Below are 22,293 nucleotides of genomic sequence, written 5' to 3' on the forward strand. Positions count from 1 at the left end.
ACAACATACCATAAAGTGCATCGAAGGTAACATCCTCATGATGTGATTCAAACAACCTTGTGAAGGGGCGATAGGCAGGGCCTAATCCAGCAAGAACAAACTCCACCAAGTCATCATTAGTGATTGGGTGCTTCAAGACAGCTAACTTATCAAGAATCGCTTTTACCCCTTGCACGTAACATTCAATAGTAGCATTATCACGACGCAAGTTGTGTAATTGCGCTTTAAGTTCTCGAATCAGTTGTTTAGACCCAGTGGCATAGGCTGCCACAATTTTTTCCCAAGCCACACGAGTTGTTTCTGCTCCAACCAATTGAGGGAGAATGCTTTCTGAAACTAAAGCAACTATCCAACTCAAGACGAGTTGATCTTGACGCACCCAAACCTTATATGCAGAATTTGGTTGATCACCATCCAAAACGCGCGGTGGTACTGGTTCGCTACCATCAATATAATGGTTAAGACCACAATCACAAATCATTGGAAGAAATTGTGTCTTCCAAAGCAGAAAATTTGTTGACGTGAGCTTTACAGGCAAATGTCATAACGTCCTTTTTGGATCATGACAGAAACCAATCATAAAAAATATATAGATTCATCTATTTTTCCAGCAATTGCCAATTTCTACACATATATTTAATAGCAAACAAATGGAATATAAAAACCATCCGAAACTTCAGAATATGTATTCCAGGTTACCAAAACAACAAACAAAAAATGGATAAAATAATAAAATTGGACGAACGATACAAGCAATATTTTTTGTAAGTGTCATTGTGTAATTACTTTATTCAACGGCTACTCAGTTAATAGTTATTAGCTCAAAAAATTACTTTTTTTTTTTGTTGAAGAAAAACGGAATCAAAAAGAAAGATGACTTTCTATGATAACAATTATTTTAGTGATCATATGAAAAATCAACCCATAAAAATATCCTCCTTCTTTGGCCTATTTTGTGTTAAATTAAAGTTACATAGTTTCCAGCCATGGATTTTATTAGATAAAGAGAAGTCGGGAGATAAATGTTAAAATATTTCACTAATGAAGTATATAAGTACATAACACAAATTAAACAAGTATATGATATGTTTAAAATAATATTAAAATTAAATAAACAATTGTACTATGTCACAACAACAGATTCTCCGTACTCCACTCGTTAAAAAGTTTAGCCGTGATATTAAAGAATATTTTAACAACGGTTGGAATACCTCATTAAATACCATACTTCATAGTAATAATAATATATACTCTCCAACAATACTTGTCTACTATATTAAAAATAGATGTCCATCAATATTTGTCAAATTTATGAAATCTGTGGATAATTTTACACTTAGTTTCTAATTTACCCTTATCATGAATTATAGTCATTATCCTATTATATTTTTCAAGACATTGTATTTATTATATTCAAAGGGTGATATAGTAAAATTACTCTTCTATTTATAGTTTCTTAAGGGGTGTGTCAAATCAATAGTGGACAACTATTGTTGGATAAGGGGAGTATATGATAATAAAAGAAAATAAATAGCTTTCATCAAATCCAAAATATTCTGTCATTATAAGTCGTGCCAAAGCATAAAAAATAATGGATCCAACTGATTTTGATCACGACATCAAATAATGAACAATATTTAGTTCGTTACGCGGAAATTATGTATTTCAACTTTAAAATTTTATTTATTCTAATTTTCAATGTACCAACAAAAAAGAACTAACACAACATTCTTGGAATAGTCAATAAAAGTTTGGATTTGATTTTAAAAAATAAGTGAGTTAATCAAATGTGTATAAATTGTTCATGGCTTCCCATTATCTCAAGACCTTAGTGGAATAGCATTAAGCAACAATATGAGAAAATCAAAGATATGTTTGGATTATTTTGAGAGCATCAAAATCATCAAATAACTTTCTAAGTTTTGTTATATAAGCTCCTAATACCTCCATTCTAAAACACACAAGAAAAAGAAAAACAAACCAATATCTAGCCTTCGAATCCAATTCTTCTCAATGGGAAGCCAAATGAAGAAGCAATTTGCTTGTGCTTTGGCATTTTTCTTGATTGCCACATGCACTATGGCATACTCACCTTATTCTTATGAATCAACAGATTCAACATACAAAAAAGTACCAACCACAATTGCTAAAAGTGAAGACTACGAGGTACCCTCAATGCCTGAAAATGAATATAAGACGTCATTTTTGCCAAAGAATGATTACTACAAAAAGACATTAGTTTCAAAAGATAATGCCAAGAAAGTACCTTCGGCTGCTGAACATGAATACAAGGTACCCTCAATGCCTAAATCAGAATACAAGATGTCGTCTTTTCCAAGAAACGAATATTTCAATAAGCCATCAATTTCAGAAGATAGCTACAAGAAGGTGTCATATGTTCCAGAGGCAGAATACAAGGAGTCATTTTTGCCAAAATTTGACTACTTGAAGAAGCCATTAGTTTCAGAAGATAACTATGAAAAGGTGTTATATGTTCCAAAGGTTCCCTCAGGGCCTAAAGAAGAATACAAGGTGTCTTCTTTGCCAAAGAATGACTACTACAAGAAGCCATTAGTTTTAGAAGACAGCTACAAGAAAGCGTCATACGTTCCAGAGTTACCCTCGATAGCTAAACCAGAACATAAGGAGTCATTTTTGCCAAAATTTGACTACTTTAAGAAGCCATCAATTCCAGAAGACAACTACAAGAAGACGTCATATGTTCCAGAGGGACCCTCGATGGATAAATTAGAATATAAGGAGTCATTTTTGCCAAAATTAGACTACTTTAAGAAGCCATCAATTTCAGAAGAGAACTATGAAAAGGTGTCATATATTCCAAAGGTTCCCTCTGTGCCTAAAGAAGAATACAAGGTGTCTTCTTTGCCAAAGAATGATTACTACAAGAAGCCACTAGTTCCAGAAGATAACTACAAGAAGGTGTCATATGTTCCAAAGGTGCCCTCAGTGCCTAGAGATGAATCCAAGGTGCCTTCTTTGTCAAAGAATGACTACTACAAGATGCCATCAATTCCAGAAGATAACTACAAAAAGGTGTCATATGTTCCAAAGGTGCCTTCCGTGCCTAAGGAAGAATACAAGGTGCCTATTTTGCCTAAGAATGACTACTACGAGAAGTCATCGGTTTCGGAAGACAACTACAAGAAGGTATCATATGTTCCTAAGATACCCTCTGTACCTAAAGAAGAATACAGGGTACCTTCTTTGTCAAAGAATGACTACTATAAGAAGCCATTTGTTGTAGAAGATAACTACAAAAAGGTGTCCTCAGTACCTAAACCAGAATACAAGGTGCCGTCTTTGCCAAAAAGTGACTACTACAAGAAGCCATCACCTTTGCCATCACCACCACCTCCATATTATTAAATTCCACATTTCATGTTCAACATGCATGCTTCATTTAAGTCCTTCTCCAGCTCAACATATATAGCCCACAGGGTTCTCGTATTTCGAGTTAGAAGGCATGATATCAAAATTTGTAATTCTTTAATTATTTGAATTTTTTCTTTTCCTACTTCGGATTGTAATTGTATTGTCATTAAAATTCTATTTTCAATGTTCCAAGAGATACATTTCAATTGGTGACAAGTTCATTTTATTGAATGTTTATTGGAAAAAGGCTCAAATATGCGATCAAATTTTTGAGATAAACGTTCATCTATGTCATTCGTTAAAGTTTGACTCATCTATATCATTTCTGTTTGAGAAAAGACTCATCCGTTATACTTTTAAAAATGCCCTCCCTTTTAATTTTCCAGCCGTTTAGATTACTACTTCAGATATTAAAGCATTTAACGGCGGTTAATATGGTGCAATTAACGCCATAAATTGTAATTTAGGTGTATTTAGCGGCAATTTGTAAATTTTAAGTGGCAATTTAATCATGGGAATTAACGACATTTAGCGGTTTAGGTGAATTAAGTGGTGGTTATCCAAATACCAAATAGTTAAACCAAACATAAAATTAATTTGTGTTATATAATTATATATTAGAAAAATAATAGTTGAATATTAGTGAGTGATTAATTAGACGTGTTTAGTGGCATTTATGTGAATTCATGGTTTGGGTAAATTTAATACGTGAATTTATAGATGTTGTTTATGTGCATTTAACGACAATGGTTTATAAAAATTTAGTAGCTTTTAGGTGAATGCAACAAGAATTTAGGTCTGGGGTTCGAACCTGGGTATGGAGAAAATTCTGTTGGGAGCGCCACCCCCGAATGGACCCTGCAGTACGCAATCTGGACTTAGTCAAAGCTCCATTATGGGCTCCGGACACCAGATTGGGAAACCAAAATAAGAAACAAGAATTTTTGTGAATTTAGCAGCCGAATAAGGTAAATTTAGGTGAATTTAGCAATGATTTATCTAAATACCAAATAGTTAAACCAAACATATAATTAAATATATGATATATATTAGAAATATATAATAGCTTCCAATATATTGTCATTCTTGGTATTGTAAAGTATGTACAATGTATGGTCCAATGATGCGAATTTTAAATCAAGTACATAGAACTTTCTAACTCAACTAATTCTCATGACATAAAATAATGAATAATATTTGTTAGGCCAACAACACAAGTATTTCAACTTTAAAAATTTTATCTAGTCAATTTTTCAATGTACCAACAAAAAAGAACAAGAATAACATTCTTGGAAGTCAATAAAAGATTAGACTTGATTTTCAATTTACCAACAAAAATTGTTCATGGCTTCCCATTATCTCAACACGTTAGTGGAACAACATTAACCAAAAAAATAGGAAAATCTTGAGAGCATCCAAATCACCATCTTAGTTAAGCTATATATAAATACCTACTTCCTGCATTCTAAAACACAAGAAAAAGAAAAATATAACCATCTAGCCTTAAAATACAAATATTCTCAATGGGAAGCCAAATGAAGAAGCAATGGCCTCAATTTGCTTGTGCTTTGATATTTTTCTTGATTGCCATATGCACTATGGCATATTCACCTTATTCTTATGAAGCATCAGATCAATAAAGCACCAACCACAGTAGCTAAAAGTGAAGACTACAAGGTTCCCTCAGTGCCTAAAGAGGAATACAAGGTGCCATCTTTGTCAAAGAATGACTACTACAAGAAGCCATAAGTTTCAGAAGAATACTATAAAAAGGTGTCATAGGTTCCAGAAGTACCCTCAGTGCCTAAAGAGGAATACAAGGTGTCTTCTTTACCAAAGAATGAATTCTACAAGAAGCCATCAATTACAAAAGATAACTATAAGAAGGTGTCGTCAATTTCAAAAGATAACGACTACAAGGAACCCTCAGTGCCTAAAGAGGAATACAAGATGTCTTCTTTACCAAAGAATGACTACAAGAAACCATCGGTTCTAGAAGATAACTACAAGAAGGTGCCAACTGTTCCAGAGGTACCCTCAATGCCTAAACAAGAATACAAGATGTCGTCTTTGCCAAAAAATGACTACTACAAGAAACCATCAATTCCAGGAGATAATTACAAGAAGGTGTCATTTGTTCCTAAGGTACCCTTAGTGCCTAAACAAGAATACAAGGTGCCTTCTTTGCCAAAGAATGACTACTACAAGAAGCCATCAATTTTAGAAGATAACTATAGGAAGGTGCCATCTGTTCCAGAGGTACCCTCAATGCCTAAACAGGAATACAAGGTGCGTTATTTGCCAAAGAATGACTATTACAAGAAGCCATCAAATCCAGAAGATAACTACAAGAAGGTATCATATGTTTCAGAGGTACCCTTAGTGACTAAAATGGAATATAAGGTGCCTTCTTTGCCTAAGAATGACTATTACAAGAAGCCATCATTTCCAGAAGAAAACTATAAGAAGGTGCCAAGGTGCCATTAGTATCAACAGATAATGACTACAAGGTACCCTCCGTACCTAAACAAGAATTCAAAATGCCTTTGCCAAAGAATGACTACAAGAAACCATCAATTCTAGAGGATAATTATAAGAAGGTGCCAACTGTTCAGAGATACCCTTAGTGTCTAAACCAGAATACAAGATGCCGTCTTTTTCAAAAACTGACACTACAAAAAAACCCCACAAATTGCCAACAGATTTTACTAACAACTTAAGTTGGTTAGTATTCTACTAACAAATTACCAACATATTTCTAACTGAACTATATTTTAAAACTTAACAACGAAATTCTAACAGATTACCAACCAAATCTTACTAACTAAATATTTTAGTTGGTAAATACGGTGGAAAAAAATGGCGCCAACTTTAGCAATATTCTATCAATGGATTACCAACTGAAATATTACTAACGCACACCTTTTGTTGGTAATATTACCAACGAAGTATATATCGGTTGGTAAATATGACAAAAAAATTGTTTATATACTTTATTAACATATTACCAATGAATTACTAACCAAACATTTACCAACGGCAAGATTGTGTTGCTAAATTTACCAACCAAATATAAATGTGTTGGTAAATTAGTAACGAAATGTAATTTGTTGGTAAACTTTCCAATCAATATCCAATTAGTTGGAAATTTTGCCAACGAATAAAGATTGTAGTTAGTACGGTAAAATTTACCAACATATTAATCATTTTTTATCTAACAGGAAGGTTGGTTCAAGTTTTGAGGCTTCCGTTTTTTGTTTGTGCCGTTATGTGTTTTAAATCTTATGTTTTGGCCAAAATTTGACTTTGGTCAATATTTTTGTGAACGTGCTCAGATGAGAACTCCGTCAGCGTAATTAAATCCAAAGGTCATTTTTTATCTAATAGGATGGTTGGTTCGGATTTTGAGGCTTTCATTTATAGTGTGTGCCGTTAGGTGTTTTAACTTATAAATTTTGACCAAAATCTAACTTCGGACAATATATTTGATAAACGAGCTCAGATGAGAATTTCGTCAGTACAGTTAGATGCGGAAGGTCATTTTTTATGTAATGAGGTACAGGGTTCGGGTTTTGAGGCTTCCATTTTTAGTTTGTGCCGTTAGGCATTTTAACTTTTAAGTTTTGACCAAAATTTCACTTTAATCAATATTTTTGGTAATAGTGCTCGAATTGAAATTTTGTCACTGCGGTTAACCATATAAGTTCAGTTTTGGTCTCATAGGATGATTGATTCAGGTTTTGAGACTTTTATTTTCAATTTGTGTTGTTAAGCGCTTTGACTTTTAACTTTTGGCTAAAATTTGAATCAAGTCCATTTTTTGGGAAAACATGCTCAAATTTGAATTTTGTCAGCGCGGTTAGCTCTGGAAGGTCATTTTTCATCTTATAGGATGGTTGGTTTGGATTTTGAGGTTTTCATATTCAGTTTGTACCGTTAGGCGTTTTAACTTTTAACTTTTGGCCAAAATTTGACTTTGCTTAACACTTTTTGTAAACGTGCTCTGATAAGAATTTCGTCAGCGTGATTAGTTTCGGAAGGTCATTTTTATATCTAATAGGATGATTGGTTCAGGTTTTGAGGCTTTCATTTTCAGTTTGTGTTGTTAGGCGTTTTAACTTTTAAGTTTTAGCCAAAAATTAGATTTGGTCAATATTTTTGGTAAACGTGCTCAAATTAAATAATGATATGTGTCGTATTGAGATCAATTTAACTTGTTATCATAGATTTTGCATTGTTTCATTCAAATATGATTTATAAGATTGATATTAATATTTTTGGATTTATATTCGTGCTCTTAGATTTTTAAATGCAATAAATTAATAAATATTTTACTATTGAATAATCATTCAGTTAATAATATTTTGAACATATTGTCAATCAATTACTAACCTAACATTGAACTTGAATGATATATTACCAACAAACTAACACTCAATTAGTAAAATTATTTGAAAAACAAACAATCATGCTAACGTATTTAAAATTTATTACCAACAAGGGTTGTGGTGGAGTGGTAAGTACTCCTTCATCCTTAACCAAGAGGTCTCGGGTTCAATTCCCTTGGGTACGGAGTCGCCTTTGTTAGGGAGCACTTTACCCCCCAATGTGGGACTTCTTGACGTGAATTCAAATTTAGTCAGGCTCCAATGTGGGTACCACACACCGGATGAGAAACCAAAAAAAAAAAAAGAGTACACCGGATTGTAGGGGTGTTCATGGTTTGGATAAAAACCGATCCAAACCGATTAAATGAACCGATTTAATTTTGGTTTTGGTTTGGTTTGGTTTTAGATTGTTAAGAACCGATAGTATTTGGTTTGGTTATGGGTTTGTTCGGAAAAAATCGAAGAAATAGCCGAACCGAACCAACAAGTTATATACATAAATTTTATTATTATACATACATAATATATTATATTCATAAACAATTTTAAAGATTTTATATATGTTTCATCAAATTTATTTATAATTTACTTATGAAAGAAAAAATGTTCAAGGTGAAAACATTTTTCTTATTGGTTTCATGTATATGAGTGTCTATGGAAATTCTTTGTGGGACTGAAAATGTCATTATCTCTTCCTTCTATGCCAAAATAGTGAATTTTGAAGTTTTATTTAGTAAATTCAATAATTGAAAGTTTTGTAATGCTAGTCATTCTAACTATTTTTTTTGTTTGAATGGATTGTTGTCACTTTTTTCACGTTTTGAATGAATTGTTTCTTTTATTTTTATGTATGGTTAATAACCGAATAACCGAACCAAACCAAACCAAAACCGAAAACAATCAAACTGATAAATGTATATTATATTTGGTTTGGTTTGGTTTTGATAATTTTAAAACCGATTATGTTGGTTTGGTTTTGGTTTTGACCAATAACCGACCCAAACCAAACCGTGAACACCCCTACCGGATTGGAAACCAAAAAAAAAAATAATTAAAATTTACTAAAATTGCCAACCAATTACCAATGTATTTGGAAAAGTTTACTATCAGCCATTTGTTACTATAATTACCAATGTACTACCAACGGAATCGAATAATGAAGAAAAAAATTTACTAACTCCTTTTCAATTCGTTAGTAATGGTACTAACTATATACTAACCAAAAATTAGTTGGTGAATTTACCAATGGAAGTTTCAGGGCCATGTTTCAAAATTTTGTAACAACTTCTTTGGGTGTTTACCAACTGATTTTTGGTTGGTAAATTTACCAACAAATTAAAATCGATTGGTAATATGTACCGACGAGCCTTTTAGCAACGGATTAATATAAGTTGGGATTTGGTTGGTAGCTCAATTTGCCAACCAATTTGATCAATTTACCAATAATTTTTTTTTTGTTGATAATTGAGGTTCCTTTTGTAGTTTCGAGAAACCGTCAACTTCTCCATCACCACCACCTCCATATTACTAAATTTTCATCCTTCATGTTCAACGTGTTTCAATGAAGTCTTTCTCCAGCTCAACATATATAACCCATAGGGTTCTCATACTATGAGTTCGAAGGCATGCATGATATCAATGCCTATCAAAAAATTTAATTGTTTTTTTGGTTTTCTTTTTCTTTTCTTTCCTACTTCAAGTTGCAATTGTTTTGTTATTTAAATTCTATTTTGAATGTACCCAGAGATTTATGTCAATTGAATACAAGTTTTTTTTTTTTTTTAATTGAAAGTTTATATATCTATAGATTCACCAATTCTCCCAGCAATTGTCAATTAATTTTTCATAAATTTAATAGCAAAATAACAACCATCAATGATGATTTGGTGATATCAATACCAAGAGTAGAGTGGCCGGCATTTCATGTTACCAAAATAACAAGCAAATAAAGAAAGAAAATAACAATATTTGTAAGTTTCATTGAGTTACATTATACCGTATAAAAATTGGAAAGATTACCTAAATACACAGCTTATTTTATCATATTTTTAAAGATTTTCTACCATTTGAAAAAATTACAAAAAATCATACTCTCTCCTATTCTCAGATACATCATTGTACGCGGTATATCGGTCGGATACATCACTTTACCGGATGTATCAATCGAATACATCACTTTACGCGATATATAGGGACATTGAGTGATGTATCCAAAACTGAGATGTGATGTATTAGGACATTGATGGATGTATCCGAATTCATCACGCAATGTATCGGGACATTTTGGGAGGTATCCAGGTTCCACAACTTTTAACGTATTTTTGTAATTTAAAAAAGAGTGAATATGATGTAATTAGCTCTTAACACTATGAGATTTGTGTCAAATTTCCATAAAAAATGCCCTTCCTTTTAAATTTTTTGAGCTCATTTGATTTATTACATCATTGTAAGCTGTAAATCATTTTGATCTGATAACATATTAATAAAAATATGTTAGCTTTGGTGTAGATTTCTACTTCAAATATAAAAGCATTTAACGGAGGTTAATAGGTGAATTTAATTAGCGGCCATTAAGGTGAATTCACTAGCAGTTTAGATGAATTTAACCACGGTTTATCTAAATACCAGATAATAAACCAAACGTAAAATTAAATAAATGATATTTTATTGTAAAACTAAAGCAAAATAAGACAAGAAATATAGAAGAAGAAAACAATAGAAATAGGAAGACAAGAGATGAGAGCTTTTCTTATTATTCCAACTCTTCAAGTGTTCACCAAATCTTCAAGTGTCTACAATATGAACTCTTATGCCTCTATTTATAGTGTTACATAGAGGCATACAAAAGGTTAGTCATAAACATGACATTAACATGAATATAATGGAGGAGGTTTTGGAAGTGAAATGTTACAAGAATAATGGTTATAAAGTTGGAGGTTATGGAGGTTATGGTTATCTTCATAATGGAGGAAAGTAATGGAGATAATGGGTGAGAGTAACTTCTAAGTATAATGGATATCCACACTATAATATTTTATAATACTCCCCCTTGGATGTCCATAAATAATATGCCTCGTTAAAATCTTACTAGGAAAAAACCCTGTGGGAAAAAATCCTAGTGAAGGAAAAAGAGTACACATATCTTTTAATACACTTTGAATGTTGCCTCGTTAAAAACCTTATCAGGAAAATTCAATTGGGATAAAAACCATGGTTAAGAAAAACAGTACAACGCTTATTTTTCTGCCCCCTGATAAAAACTTTACTTGATATCTCGGAGACGATGCATTCCAATCTTATGTCACAACTTCTCAAATATTGATGTTGGCAATCTTTAGTGAATAAGTTTACAAGATTATCACTTGAATGAGTCTTTGAACATCTATCTCATCATTTTGTTGAACATCATGTGTGAAAAAGACTTTTGGTGAAATATGTTTTGTCCGATCTCCTTTGATTGTATCCTCCCTTCAATTGAGCTATATATTATTTTCGTATATGGTGGCTGGAATATCCTTTTCAAAAGAAAATCACATATTTTTTGAATATGATAGATCATGATTCCAACCATACACACTCCTGACTTACTTCATAGATCAATATTATTTCTGTATGATTTGAAGAAGTGGTTTCCAATGTTTGATTCTTTGAATGCCAAGATATTGTTGTGCCTCCATATGTAAACAAATATCTCATTTGTGATCGAGCTTTATGCAGATCAAATAAATATTCTGCATCTACATAATCAAATCATTTCTAACTCAGAGATTGATCATTTTAATTTTATACATTGCTTGTATTTTCTTCTCAAAGAAAATCACACATCTTCTATGTGTTGAGTCACTTGCTTTGTTAGTTTCTTGGCATAACTTGAATGATAATATGACAATTGTAACATCCCAGAAATTTTTTGAACTAAGATTCGAACCCTTATTTGTAGTGAGTGAGATTTTTGCAAGGAATTTAAAATTTTTTGAGTGTTAAGGTCACTAGATGTAGCACCTTGAGTTCCAAGAAGAACTTAAGAGAAGAGCATTCAAGTCATTCCTAGTGTTTCTTAAGTTTTGGGTCAACTTCAAATGACTATCATAACTCCTAGTACAAGGTGAGTTAGGTGAGCTACAAGATAGAAAATTAAAGCCCTTCGAGTCCTCTTTCCAACTCCACTGAGTTTGCTCAATTTCGATTTCTGAGTAAGAAGTTATGACTGATTTACTAACGTCGCGTAAACCTAGCAGCAGCACAGCGATAGCTCCGCGACGTGGAGCCAACACAGACCTTACTGCTTGGTGAAAGATCTTTCCGACGCCCAGCTCATTTTAATTATTTCTTTAGGAGGTCATCTAAATTGCCCTAAACGTGTAGAAAATCAGTTTTCTTAAATCCAAACCCTTTTATTCACTCCAAAGATTCTACGCTCAAGAAATTCAATAAACGCTAAGGCTAGGGTTCATCTCTCAAGATTTTCCTTCAAGTGCTGCAAGAAGATGGTTCTTTTAGGTATGTAAGCTTCCACAGTGTTGGATTTGTTCACCCACACGTCAATCATGTTGATTTCAGCGTTAAATTCGTTCTAGAAAGTTGAAGCTTTGATGTTCTTGTTATGTATTCATGAAATTGCTTTCGTTCTTGAATTGAGCTGAGATTGAAGAGTTCTTGAGGTTATTGTGTCGATTTATAAAGTTGTTAGAGTTAGATTCTTGTGTTCTTGTGCTGGGCATTTAAAGCTAAAGAGAGATTGAGAAAAAGAATCGAAGTTAGGCGAATTGGGGTTGGGAAACAAAGAAGAAATTTCGTCGGTCGAAATTTGGAACCCCCTCCGCGTCGTGCAGCCACTTCTCAGATTTGGGAATTTCTGTTTCGCATCGCGGAGCTGACACAGAGTGTTCTGCCTCAAAAGCCATTTTCAAAACCAAAATTTAAATGATTCTCTGCGTCGCGGACCCACCTTCAGATATTGACTTTCAGTCTTTTCTCATGCTTAGCTATCTAAAATCATTCCAAAACATCACGAGATCATTCCTATCACAAATCACAACCTTGAATTCATAAATCACATTCAAGGTAGAGTTGAGAGTCAAGTCTTGAGAGTTCTTTCGGACATTTTGAGAAAGTCCTTTTGAGTCTTTTTTAGGAGTCTTTTACAACTTCTAGTAACTTATTTCAAGACTTGAGCAAGTGAGTATGAGGATGAGGAGAATGTATTCATGAGTCTACTTTTTCATCATGAGATCTTTCTTATCATGAACTATGTCGCACCCCTATTTCGAACTAGCCAAAACGGTTCACAACATTATATGGCTGACACTCTGATTTTGAAAAAAATGTTTTTTGTTTTAGAGTCGCCACCTAAATTTTATGGAAAATATTAGGAAAACCATTTAAATATGTAAATGTAAACTTTGTTTTGATTTGCGAAACCAGTGAGATTCTGAGTAAGGTTTTGGTTACTCGAGGGGAAGGTGTTAAACATCCCTCAGAGCCTATCCGAAGATAGTCCTTAAACTCAATTTAGGAAAATATAATTAGGAAAACTTGTTTATTTATTTGCTTTAAAATCAATGGTTAGTAAATTTTATTAGTTTTTTTTTTAAAAAAAAGTAAAATACAAGGTACGACATATATATGTCTATTAGATAAAGTGATAGTAGTATGTTTATTATACGGTAAGAAAAATAAATAAGTAACTAAATGCGCTAAAAGTGTATGACAATTTTGTGTTAAAAAAATATATATAGATGTGTCTTATATAAATGTATCCAAAAATAAATGTTGAATTTAAAGGATATGAAAACTTGTCGTTTTATAGAATTAAGACGTGAAAGAGAAAATAAAATAAAAATGAGAGAGTAGTCAGGCGCAAATATGTAGTAAAGTAATGTGTATATTTAAGCGTAAGGATTTATAAATTATAAAAAAAAAAGTAACATTTGTAAAAGTGATAGTAGATATGAGAAAAATAAAATGAAAGTGTAACAAAATAATAAGTTACGCATAGAGAAAAACTAAGAAATATAGAATTTGTACCTTTTTGCATATAACATATATATGTATATACCTTGTATTTTTGAACCTGTTGGCATATCTAAAATCTTGAAATAACATGTTAGGAAGTTTAAATGTTTTAGAAATATATATATATTTTTTTAAAAAAAAGTAAGAATAGACAATATATTTTTGTAAAGGGGTGATATAAAGAATATAAAATAGCTCTAACTATTGGGATTTATTCTATAGCTACATTTCTTTTGTTAAACATATAAGCCTACTTCCCTGCTTGTTTTCTTAAAAAAATGTATATCTAAAGATAAATATCTTAGCCTTAAGTAAATTTCTAAATGTAATTATTCTAGCCTTTAAACTAGTTTCAAAATATTTGGAGGTCCTAAGTTAATTTCTAAACGTATTTATTCTAGCCTTTAAACTAGTTTCAAAATATTTGAAGGTCCTAAGCGATGAGCTGGCCTAAATGAATATTATTTTAGCCTTTATGTATCTCTAAATTCATTTGGAAGTCCCAACTCATGAGTTTAATTTTTCCTACTTAAGTACCTAAACGAAAATTACGTCACCCTTTTGAAACTTCATTTGGAAAATCTTTTAAAACTATAAGCCCCTCTTTTCAACTTAAAAGGCCTGAAAAAATGTTATAAGTGAAAATGCTAACCCATTTTAAAGAAAATATCTTTTGTATCATTTGTTCTAACGGTGTCTCATGTAAATTCATAAACAAATAATATTAGTTCACGTAAAAAGCTTCAAAATAAAAGACAAACAATATACCAAAACTTGTAAGTAAATGTTAGCCAACATATCAAAACAACATAAATAGGACGACGAAAGAAAGACTAAGAAAACATTGAACTCCTAATTTGCGAGACTCCAAGCGTTGTGATGATCCTAATTGTTGTTGGCCTAATATTTTAGGCCAGTAACGAGTTCCAAAGTAGAAACTCCAGCGCTCTGGTTGTACATGAAACATAAAAAATAGGGAGATAAAGACTAGGAATTTTGTGCTAAAGTGATAATAGAATATGTTATGAGTAAAGAAAAATAATTTAACTAGGAATCTTCCAATACAAAAGTTGTCGTGACCCCAACATAAATTACCAAACTTGATATGTATAGCAGCAACACATGGAGGGGAACATAGTTTAATTAAACTATTTGGGTATTTACCTAAAACGAACCATCCTAACAAATGAAAAAATGGACGAATATGAATCAATTGGTTATGTCATTATGTGCTAATAAAACATTAGTTGTAAACATGCTAAAGAAAAATATACAGCTCCCGAGTAAACTCACATGAGCAAAATAACATCACTCACAATTAGTTTGCGAAAATTTGCTCAATGAAATTTGGAGGTATTTACTTATAAAAATAAATTAATTAACCAAAGCCAAATGGGAGGGAGGAAAACAAGGCATTCATGTCCAGTTCTTGTTGACAACAAATCGTTAAAACGAACTCACATAGCAAGGATATTGATGCACACTAGCAAACGTCTAAAATAAATTATAGTGCAAACTATTAACATGGACAACTTCAAAGTTAGAATTAAACATAGGTAGAAAATAAGAAAGATCGGAACTATGTTATAATAAGCGGGGAAAGAAAATTCTACACTATCCAAGGTTCACATTACTAATTCACACAAGAAATAAATAGTTTACTGTAAACTAAGGAAGTAAGACATCACATGAACTTGAGAGACATATTGATAAACAATATAATTTGATAACCATTCTGCGACAAAATCTTTAAGAAAAGTTATTATTTATTTATTTTAATTTTTAGGACGGACATGAGTAATCTTCTTTAAATAATATATGTCGGTAATTCTAACTTGTATTTAACTAGAAACACAAAAAAACAGAATAACAAGGCAAGATTAGCATCCATAAACTTGCTTTTTCAAAGGACTACAAAGAACATTACTAACGCCAAAACAAAATAAATCATACTTATATACCTAACTCTTACATAAAGGATATCAGATTAGAGAGAAGAGGATGCAAAGCAAAATAAAAGAGATTTTACCTTGTGTTGAGCAGCAAACTAGAGTTTTTACGTCAAAAAATTCCAACTTCCAACCCTTTTGTAGATTCGAGTTTAAAGCCGAAAACGGAAAGATGAAAGAAGAGAGAAATTTTCTGAAATCTAATGCTTAAAGAGCGTGTTTATTCCCCTTTTTCCTTCGTTCTTTGATTTTAAAATTTTTTTCCGGATGTCGTTAGGTCATTCTTTGGGTGTTTTTTTTTTTGAGATTTTGATGTTGTTCTTGGTTGATTTTTCGGATGATCCTCGAATGNTAAAGCCGAAAATGGAAAGATGAAAGAAGAGAGAAATTTTCTGAAATCTAATGCTTAAAGTGCGTGTTTATTCCCCTTTTTCCTTCGTTCTTTGATTTTTAAATTTTTTTCCGGATGTCGTTAGGTCATTCTTTGGGTGTTTTTTTTTTTGAGATTTTGATGTTGTTCTTGGTTGATTTTTCGGATGATCCTCGAATGAGGACCAAACTCCTCCTTTTATAGTTGGGGGAGGATTTAATGATTCGAATTTGAATCTTTGAAAGATCAAAGCTTAGAAGAAAATAATGATGGAGGAGAGGAAAATATTATCAACCCCTTTTCAGATTGATTCGAAAGAATGAGTGATGGCTTGGGGGTTCCAATCTCACAACCATCGGATTAAGGGGATAATGATCCCAAATCCGATGGTCCTTCACGTTCTCCACCTTTTCAGTTGTAGCAACGGCGGTGGTGGGGCATTTGAGGTTTGTTTCGACTCAAAAAATGATGATGGAAGGGATGTAAAGTTGACAAGAGGGAAGCTATGATTGATGGAGGGTAGGGAGATGTGTTGAAGAACACCGGAAATTGCCATTTTCTGGTGGTCAGTAGATAGAAACGTCTGGGGAAGAAGGAACTTGGGAAAAGAGAAGTGTGATTGCCTAGGAAAAGAAAGAAGTTTGAGGCGATGGGGAGTTGTACTATCTTTGAAAAGTCTTGATTTAATTTTGGCCGTCCGATCAAGCAATCGGACGGTTAATAAAATAAAGGGTTTTAAAAATAAATAAATAAATAAATAAATATATATATATATATATATATATATATATATTAATAGTAAAAGGATGGATTAATTAGAGTCGTTACATTAGATTGTAGGGTCGAGATTGAATTTAAAGAAACACAATCCATATGCTCGCCTACGTGGCACACGAATTGGTTGGTTTAAGGGGACTTGGACTGCAAAAATTGCTCAAATTAAATTTATTTAAATTATAACCTCTCCTTTATCAAATAGTTATAATTTATTAAATTAAAAATAATTATTTTGCAAGGTTAGCTTGTTTGATAGAATTAGTCACTCTTAAAAATTAAATCAATATAAATTAGTAACTCATTAATTAAATAAGCTTTCTAATTTTAATAAATGTACGAAGAATATCTATTGCGACAAAAGAAATTATATTTGAACACAAATAGATTCAATTCTCAAGAACGACATTTATTTTAAAAATGAGAAAGTAAGTAGTAATATATATATAATATGTTTAATTTTTATAAGAAATTGAAATAAATTTATGAGGTAAAAATAAATAATGAGAAATCTTTTTGTGTTCCTATAAAAATTTCATAACATATTATTATTATTTTTATTATTATTATTATTATTATTATAGTTAAATGTAGAGAGCCAAAATTGGGTGTCAACAGTTTGCCCCTTTCTTTGTCCATGAAAGAGACTAAAGAAGACGTGGACAAAGAAATATTGACACAATCCAATTTTAGGCGACCCACCAAAATACACTTTGAGCAATAACTTGGCAAGAATGCTTATAGAGTTATGGCCGAGCTCTGGCTTCCGAGCTGCCTAAATATCCCAGGTTTCATGAGAAATCAGGCCACATGTAGTTCGAGAACATAGCAATTTTTTATTAAAAATTTACCCCAGTATCGAATTATGGTAATACTGAAATCTTTTGGTGGTAAGGTATGAAAAGATTAACATGAATAGAGGGATGAAATATAGTTCTAAATAAACTTGAATGAGAAATGCTCCGTAGCAATTTGTAAAGACTTATGGTAGAGAGATGAATTTTCAAAAAGACTGCCCCAGTGTCGAGTTATAATGAACTGAGACATGAGAGAGTTATAAGTAAGACTTAAATCTGAACTTCTGAAAATCGAGTCGAGTTGAGTTTTGAAAGTGAATCCTTGACGTAGCTAGTGATGCTTGACATTGCACTAACTTTGCCTAGTTTGCTGCTTAGAGGGAGTTCCTCGTTGTAATGCATTGTCCTGCAAAACATGTAAAAGGGTGAAAAGTACCTGTTGCAGTTCAAAAATTATAAATTGAAATAGTAATGTAAAGAGTAGAGTGTAGATGTTCAAACGATTGTTGATGTCTCTTTTTGTATTGTGAATGTGATGTAGGTACAATAACTTGTAATGTAGAGGCCCTTGACTGGCGGGGTTGTTGTAATGTAAAAGCCTGTATCCGGCTGTGTAAAGCTTGTAATGTAAGGCCTCCGGCTAGCGGGGCTGTTGTAATGTAAAAGCATGTATCCGGCTATGTAAAGCNGCTGCTTAGAGGGAGTTCCTCGTTGTAATGCATTGTCCTGCAAAACATGTAAAAGGGTGAAAAGTACCTGTTGCAGTTCAAAAATTATAAATTGAAATAGTAATGTAAAGAGTAGAGTGTAGATGTTCAAACGATTGTTGATGTCTCTTTTTGTATTGTGAATGTGATGTAGGTACAGTAACTTGTAATGTAGAGGCCCTCTACTGGCGGGGTTGTTGTAATGTAAAAGCCTGTATCCGGCTGTGTAAAGCTTGTAATGTAAGGCCTCCGGCTAGCGGGGCTGTTGTAATGTAAAAGCATGTATTCGGCTATGTAAAGCTTGTAATGTAAAGCCTCCGGCTGGCGGGGCTGTTGTAATGTAAAAGCATGTATCCAGCTATGTAAAGCTTGTAATGTAAAGCCTCCGGCTGGCGGGGCTGTTGTAATGTAAAAGCCTGTATCCGGTTGTGTAAAGATTGTAATGTAAATTTAATTTTCGGCGTGTGATAGTGTTTCTATGTGTGCTTGCCCCCGATCGATAAAGCTTCAGTGACGTCACTACGATGTGGTCTCCGACTGGCGGAGTGTTGCTTTTTTTGCTTATATACAGGCTCTGATTGGCGGAGTTCGATCGATGTTTGCTATGTACATCCTCTAATTGGCGGAGTTTGATTATGTTTGCTATGTACAACCTCCGGGTGGCGGAGTTTGACAATGTTTGTTATGTACAGCCTCCAAGTGGCGAAGTTTGACGACATTTGCTATGTGTAGCCTCCGGTTGGCAGAGTTTAATGATGTTTGCTACAAGCTCCAGTTGATGGAGTTATTTTGACAGAAAATTAAACATCATATTTTCCTATGAGGGGCCTCTTTTCTTTAGTATTTGATCTAGATCTTGAGCGTACCTGCAAAGATATAAACAAAATATATTTTAGTCATAAGGTGCATGTTGAAGTATTTCCGGGAAATGAAGTAGAGAAAGAGTATTTTGGCTCATAATTGTGAGAAATTGAATGGCGTTTCCGGTCATGCCCCTAGACTTGATGTTATTTTCTTGATTCCCGTGTTCCTGCACTCAAAGAAAATTTTAGTTTGGGAGGGGGTGTTGATTTGCATCGACTTGCGGACTGAAGCCTCGTCACTAGAATCCTTCGACACCTCGTCAGTACCACACATAGTTTCTTATCCTAGAGACTTGGTAGGTGGATGAGTGGAAAAAAATATTTTTGAAAAGAATTACCTTGTTTTTCTAGAAAATAAGTATACTACGTATATATATATAGTAATTCTCCAGCGGTTTAGATTATGACATGTTCCGAAGTCCATCGAGCTTTTCATTTTGTTGACTATATCCAACATAGACCTCTTGTAGCTTTTACCCTTCTAATGAAGCTTTCCTAGCTTTTTTGCAGACACTGCGACGATTGATAATCTTCAATATTCTGAGGTTATGCTAACTATGAGGAATGTTTCCTAAGGGTATGCAGAGAATTGATCAAACCTAACTCAAGCTGCTTATGTATCCCCAAAATAGGAATCAGATCATAATGTAGTTCGAATACAAGTGGGAGAAATAAAAGTATGTAATGCAATGACCGAGCTTGACTCAAGCTGCCTACGTATCCAAGTGGAATCAGGTCGTAATAGAGTTCGATATAATAGGAAAGTGGAAAATATGACATATAGTAATCGGGCCTGAATCATGTTGCCTACGTATTTAAGCGGAATCAAGTTAGGACGTAGTTCAAATACAAAAGGAAAGTGAAAAATATGAAATGCAAGAGACCGAATCTGACAAGGATTGCCTATGTATCCCACCGAGGGAATTCAGGTCGAGCGTAGTTCTAAATACATGGAAATGATGATTTGGATTTTCTAAGAGAGACCGGATTCGATATGGGTTGCCTACGTACCCCGCCGTGGGAAGTCAGGTCTAGACGTAGTTCTGTTACATTGAAAAATGCAAAAGTACACAAAATAAGCGCTAATCTTGAGGTCTTCGGATGTAGTATTTCTTGATGGCGTCTGAATTAATTGGCTTTGGGCTTACTCTGCTGTCCATTTCTGCTAAGATTACTGCTCCTCCTGAGAGTACTCTATGAATCATGTAGGATTCTTGACAATTTAGTGCAAATTTCCCTTTGGCTTCTCCTTGGTGAGGAAAGATCTTCTTCAATACCAACTGCCCCGATGTGAACCGTCGAGGTTTGACTTTCTTGTTGAACGCTTTGGTCATTTTGTTTTGATAGAGTTGGCCATGACCAACTGCGTCCATCCTCTTTTCATCGATGAGTATCAATTGTTCATGCCTGCTACGTATCCATTTTGCATCGTCCAGACCAACCTCTTGGATAATCCTTAAAGATGGTATTTCCACCTTAGTAGGTATTACTGCTTCTGAACCATAAACCAACATATAAGGAGTTGCCCCAGTTGATGTTCTGATCGTGGTGCGATAACCAAGTAAAGCATATAGTAGCTTCTCATGCCATTGCTTGTGACTGTCCACTATTTTCTTTAGGATCTTCTTGATATTCTTATTTGCAGCCTCAACTGCTCCATTCATCTGTGGCCGGTAAACCGTGGAATTTCGATGAGCAATCTTGAACCTTTCACAAGTTTCCTTCTTAAGATCGCTGTTGAGGTTGGCTACATTGTCTGTTATGATTGATTCTGGAATTCCAAACCGACAAACTATGTTGTTGTGAACAAAGTTTGCCACTACCTTCTTGATCACTGCCTTGTATGTCAAAGCTTCGACCTATTTTGTGAAATAATCGATAGCCACCAGAATGAAACGATGTCCATTTGATGCAGAAGGCTTTATGGGTCCAATAACGTCCATGGCCCAAGCAACAAATGGCCAAGGGGAACCCATCACATTTAGCTCATTCGGTGGAACCCGTATAAAATCTCCATGCACTTGACACTGATGACACTTTTGCACATACCTGATGCCATCTCTCTATGGTCATCCAAAAATATCCAGCTCTTAAAATCTTCTTTGCCAAAGTGAACCCATTCATATGAGGTCCACATGTTCCTGCATGTATTTCTTCCAAAAGCCTTGTCACTTCTGTGGCGTCGACACACCTCAGCAATCCTAAATCCAAAGTTCTCCTATATAGGATTTCTCCATTAAGGAAGAAATGATTGGCTATCCTCTTCAAAGTCCATTTTTGTTTGCTTGTAGCATTTTTAGGATATTCTTGTGCTTCTATCAATCTTCTGATGTCATAATACCAGGGTTTTCCATCCAGTTCCTCATCTACATGAAAACAATATGCATGTTGATCATGTATCTCTATATCGATAGGGTCGATGTAATTCTTGTCTGGATGTTGAATTATCGAGGACAATGTTGCCAAAGCATCTGCAAACTCATTTTGAGCTCGAGGGACATGCTTGAACTAAATCCTTGTGAATCTCCTACTTAACAATTTTATGTAATGAAAATAAGGAAGGATCTTGCCATTCTTAGTGGTCCATTCTCCTTGTAATTGATGAACCAACAAGTCGAAATCTCCTATCACCAAGAGTTCTTTGATATTCATGTCTATGGCCATCCTGAGTCCGAGAAAACAAGCTTCATATTCTGCCATGTTATTGGTACAGTAGAACCTAATCTTGGCTGAGATTGGGTAATACTAACCTGTTTCCAAAATTAAGACTGCTCATATTCCAACTCCAATAGAGTTCGATGCTCCATCCAGAGATGTTGAGTTAGACTTTGTGTTAAGGCTGTTGTATCCTGGAGGGGACAAGTCAAGAGGACTACTGCTGGACCGATGAAAAATATTTGTTGCAGTGAGCTTGAATCTCCTTAAAGAAAGCGAGATATCCGCGCCTTAACCTGAAGAGATTTTTATTTCTTCATTTTATTTTCAATTGTATTCTTATAATTCTGTTATTTTGTAATTTTTCACTAACAAATTTAAG

General features: G+C 33.6%; 2 protein-coding genes and 1 pseudogene across 2 annotated transcripts; 2 read left to right on the forward strand and 1 right to left on the reverse strand.

Moving 5' to 3' along the window:
• Positions 1-2,013: 2,013 nt before the first annotated feature.
• LOC125861208 (protein PELPK1-like) lies at positions 2,014-3,387 on the forward strand. Its single transcript, XM_049541153.1, has 2 exons — positions 2,014-2,166; positions 2,293-3,387. Exons 1-2 carry the CDS (start codon positions 2,014-2,016, stop codon positions 3,385-3,387), a joined length of 1,248 nt encoding a protein of 415 aa, XP_049397110.1.
• A 1,529-nt stretch (positions 3,388-4,916) lies between these two features.
• LOC125861209 (protein PELPK1-like) lies at positions 4,917-9,312 on the forward strand (annotated as a pseudogene).
• An 11,026-nt stretch (positions 9,313-20,338) lies between these two features.
• On the reverse strand, positions 20,339-21,956 carry LOC125861347 (uncharacterized). Its single transcript, XM_049541267.1, has 3 exons — positions 21,827-21,956; positions 21,306-21,622; positions 20,339-21,115 (listed from the first exon to the last, which is right to left on the reverse strand). The coding sequence occupies exons 1-3, from the start codon at positions 21,954-21,956 to the stop codon at positions 20,339-20,341; spliced, it is 1,224 nt and encodes a 407-aa protein (XP_049397224.1).
• Positions 21,957-22,293: the final 337 nt, after the last annotated feature.

This window comes from Solanum stenotomum, chromosome 4, assembly GCF_019186545.1.
Source record: "Solanum stenotomum isolate F172 chromosome 4, ASM1918654v1, whole genome shotgun sequence".
NCBI classification, from domain to species: Eukaryota; Viridiplantae; Streptophyta; class Magnoliopsida; order Solanales; family Solanaceae; genus Solanum; species Solanum stenotomum.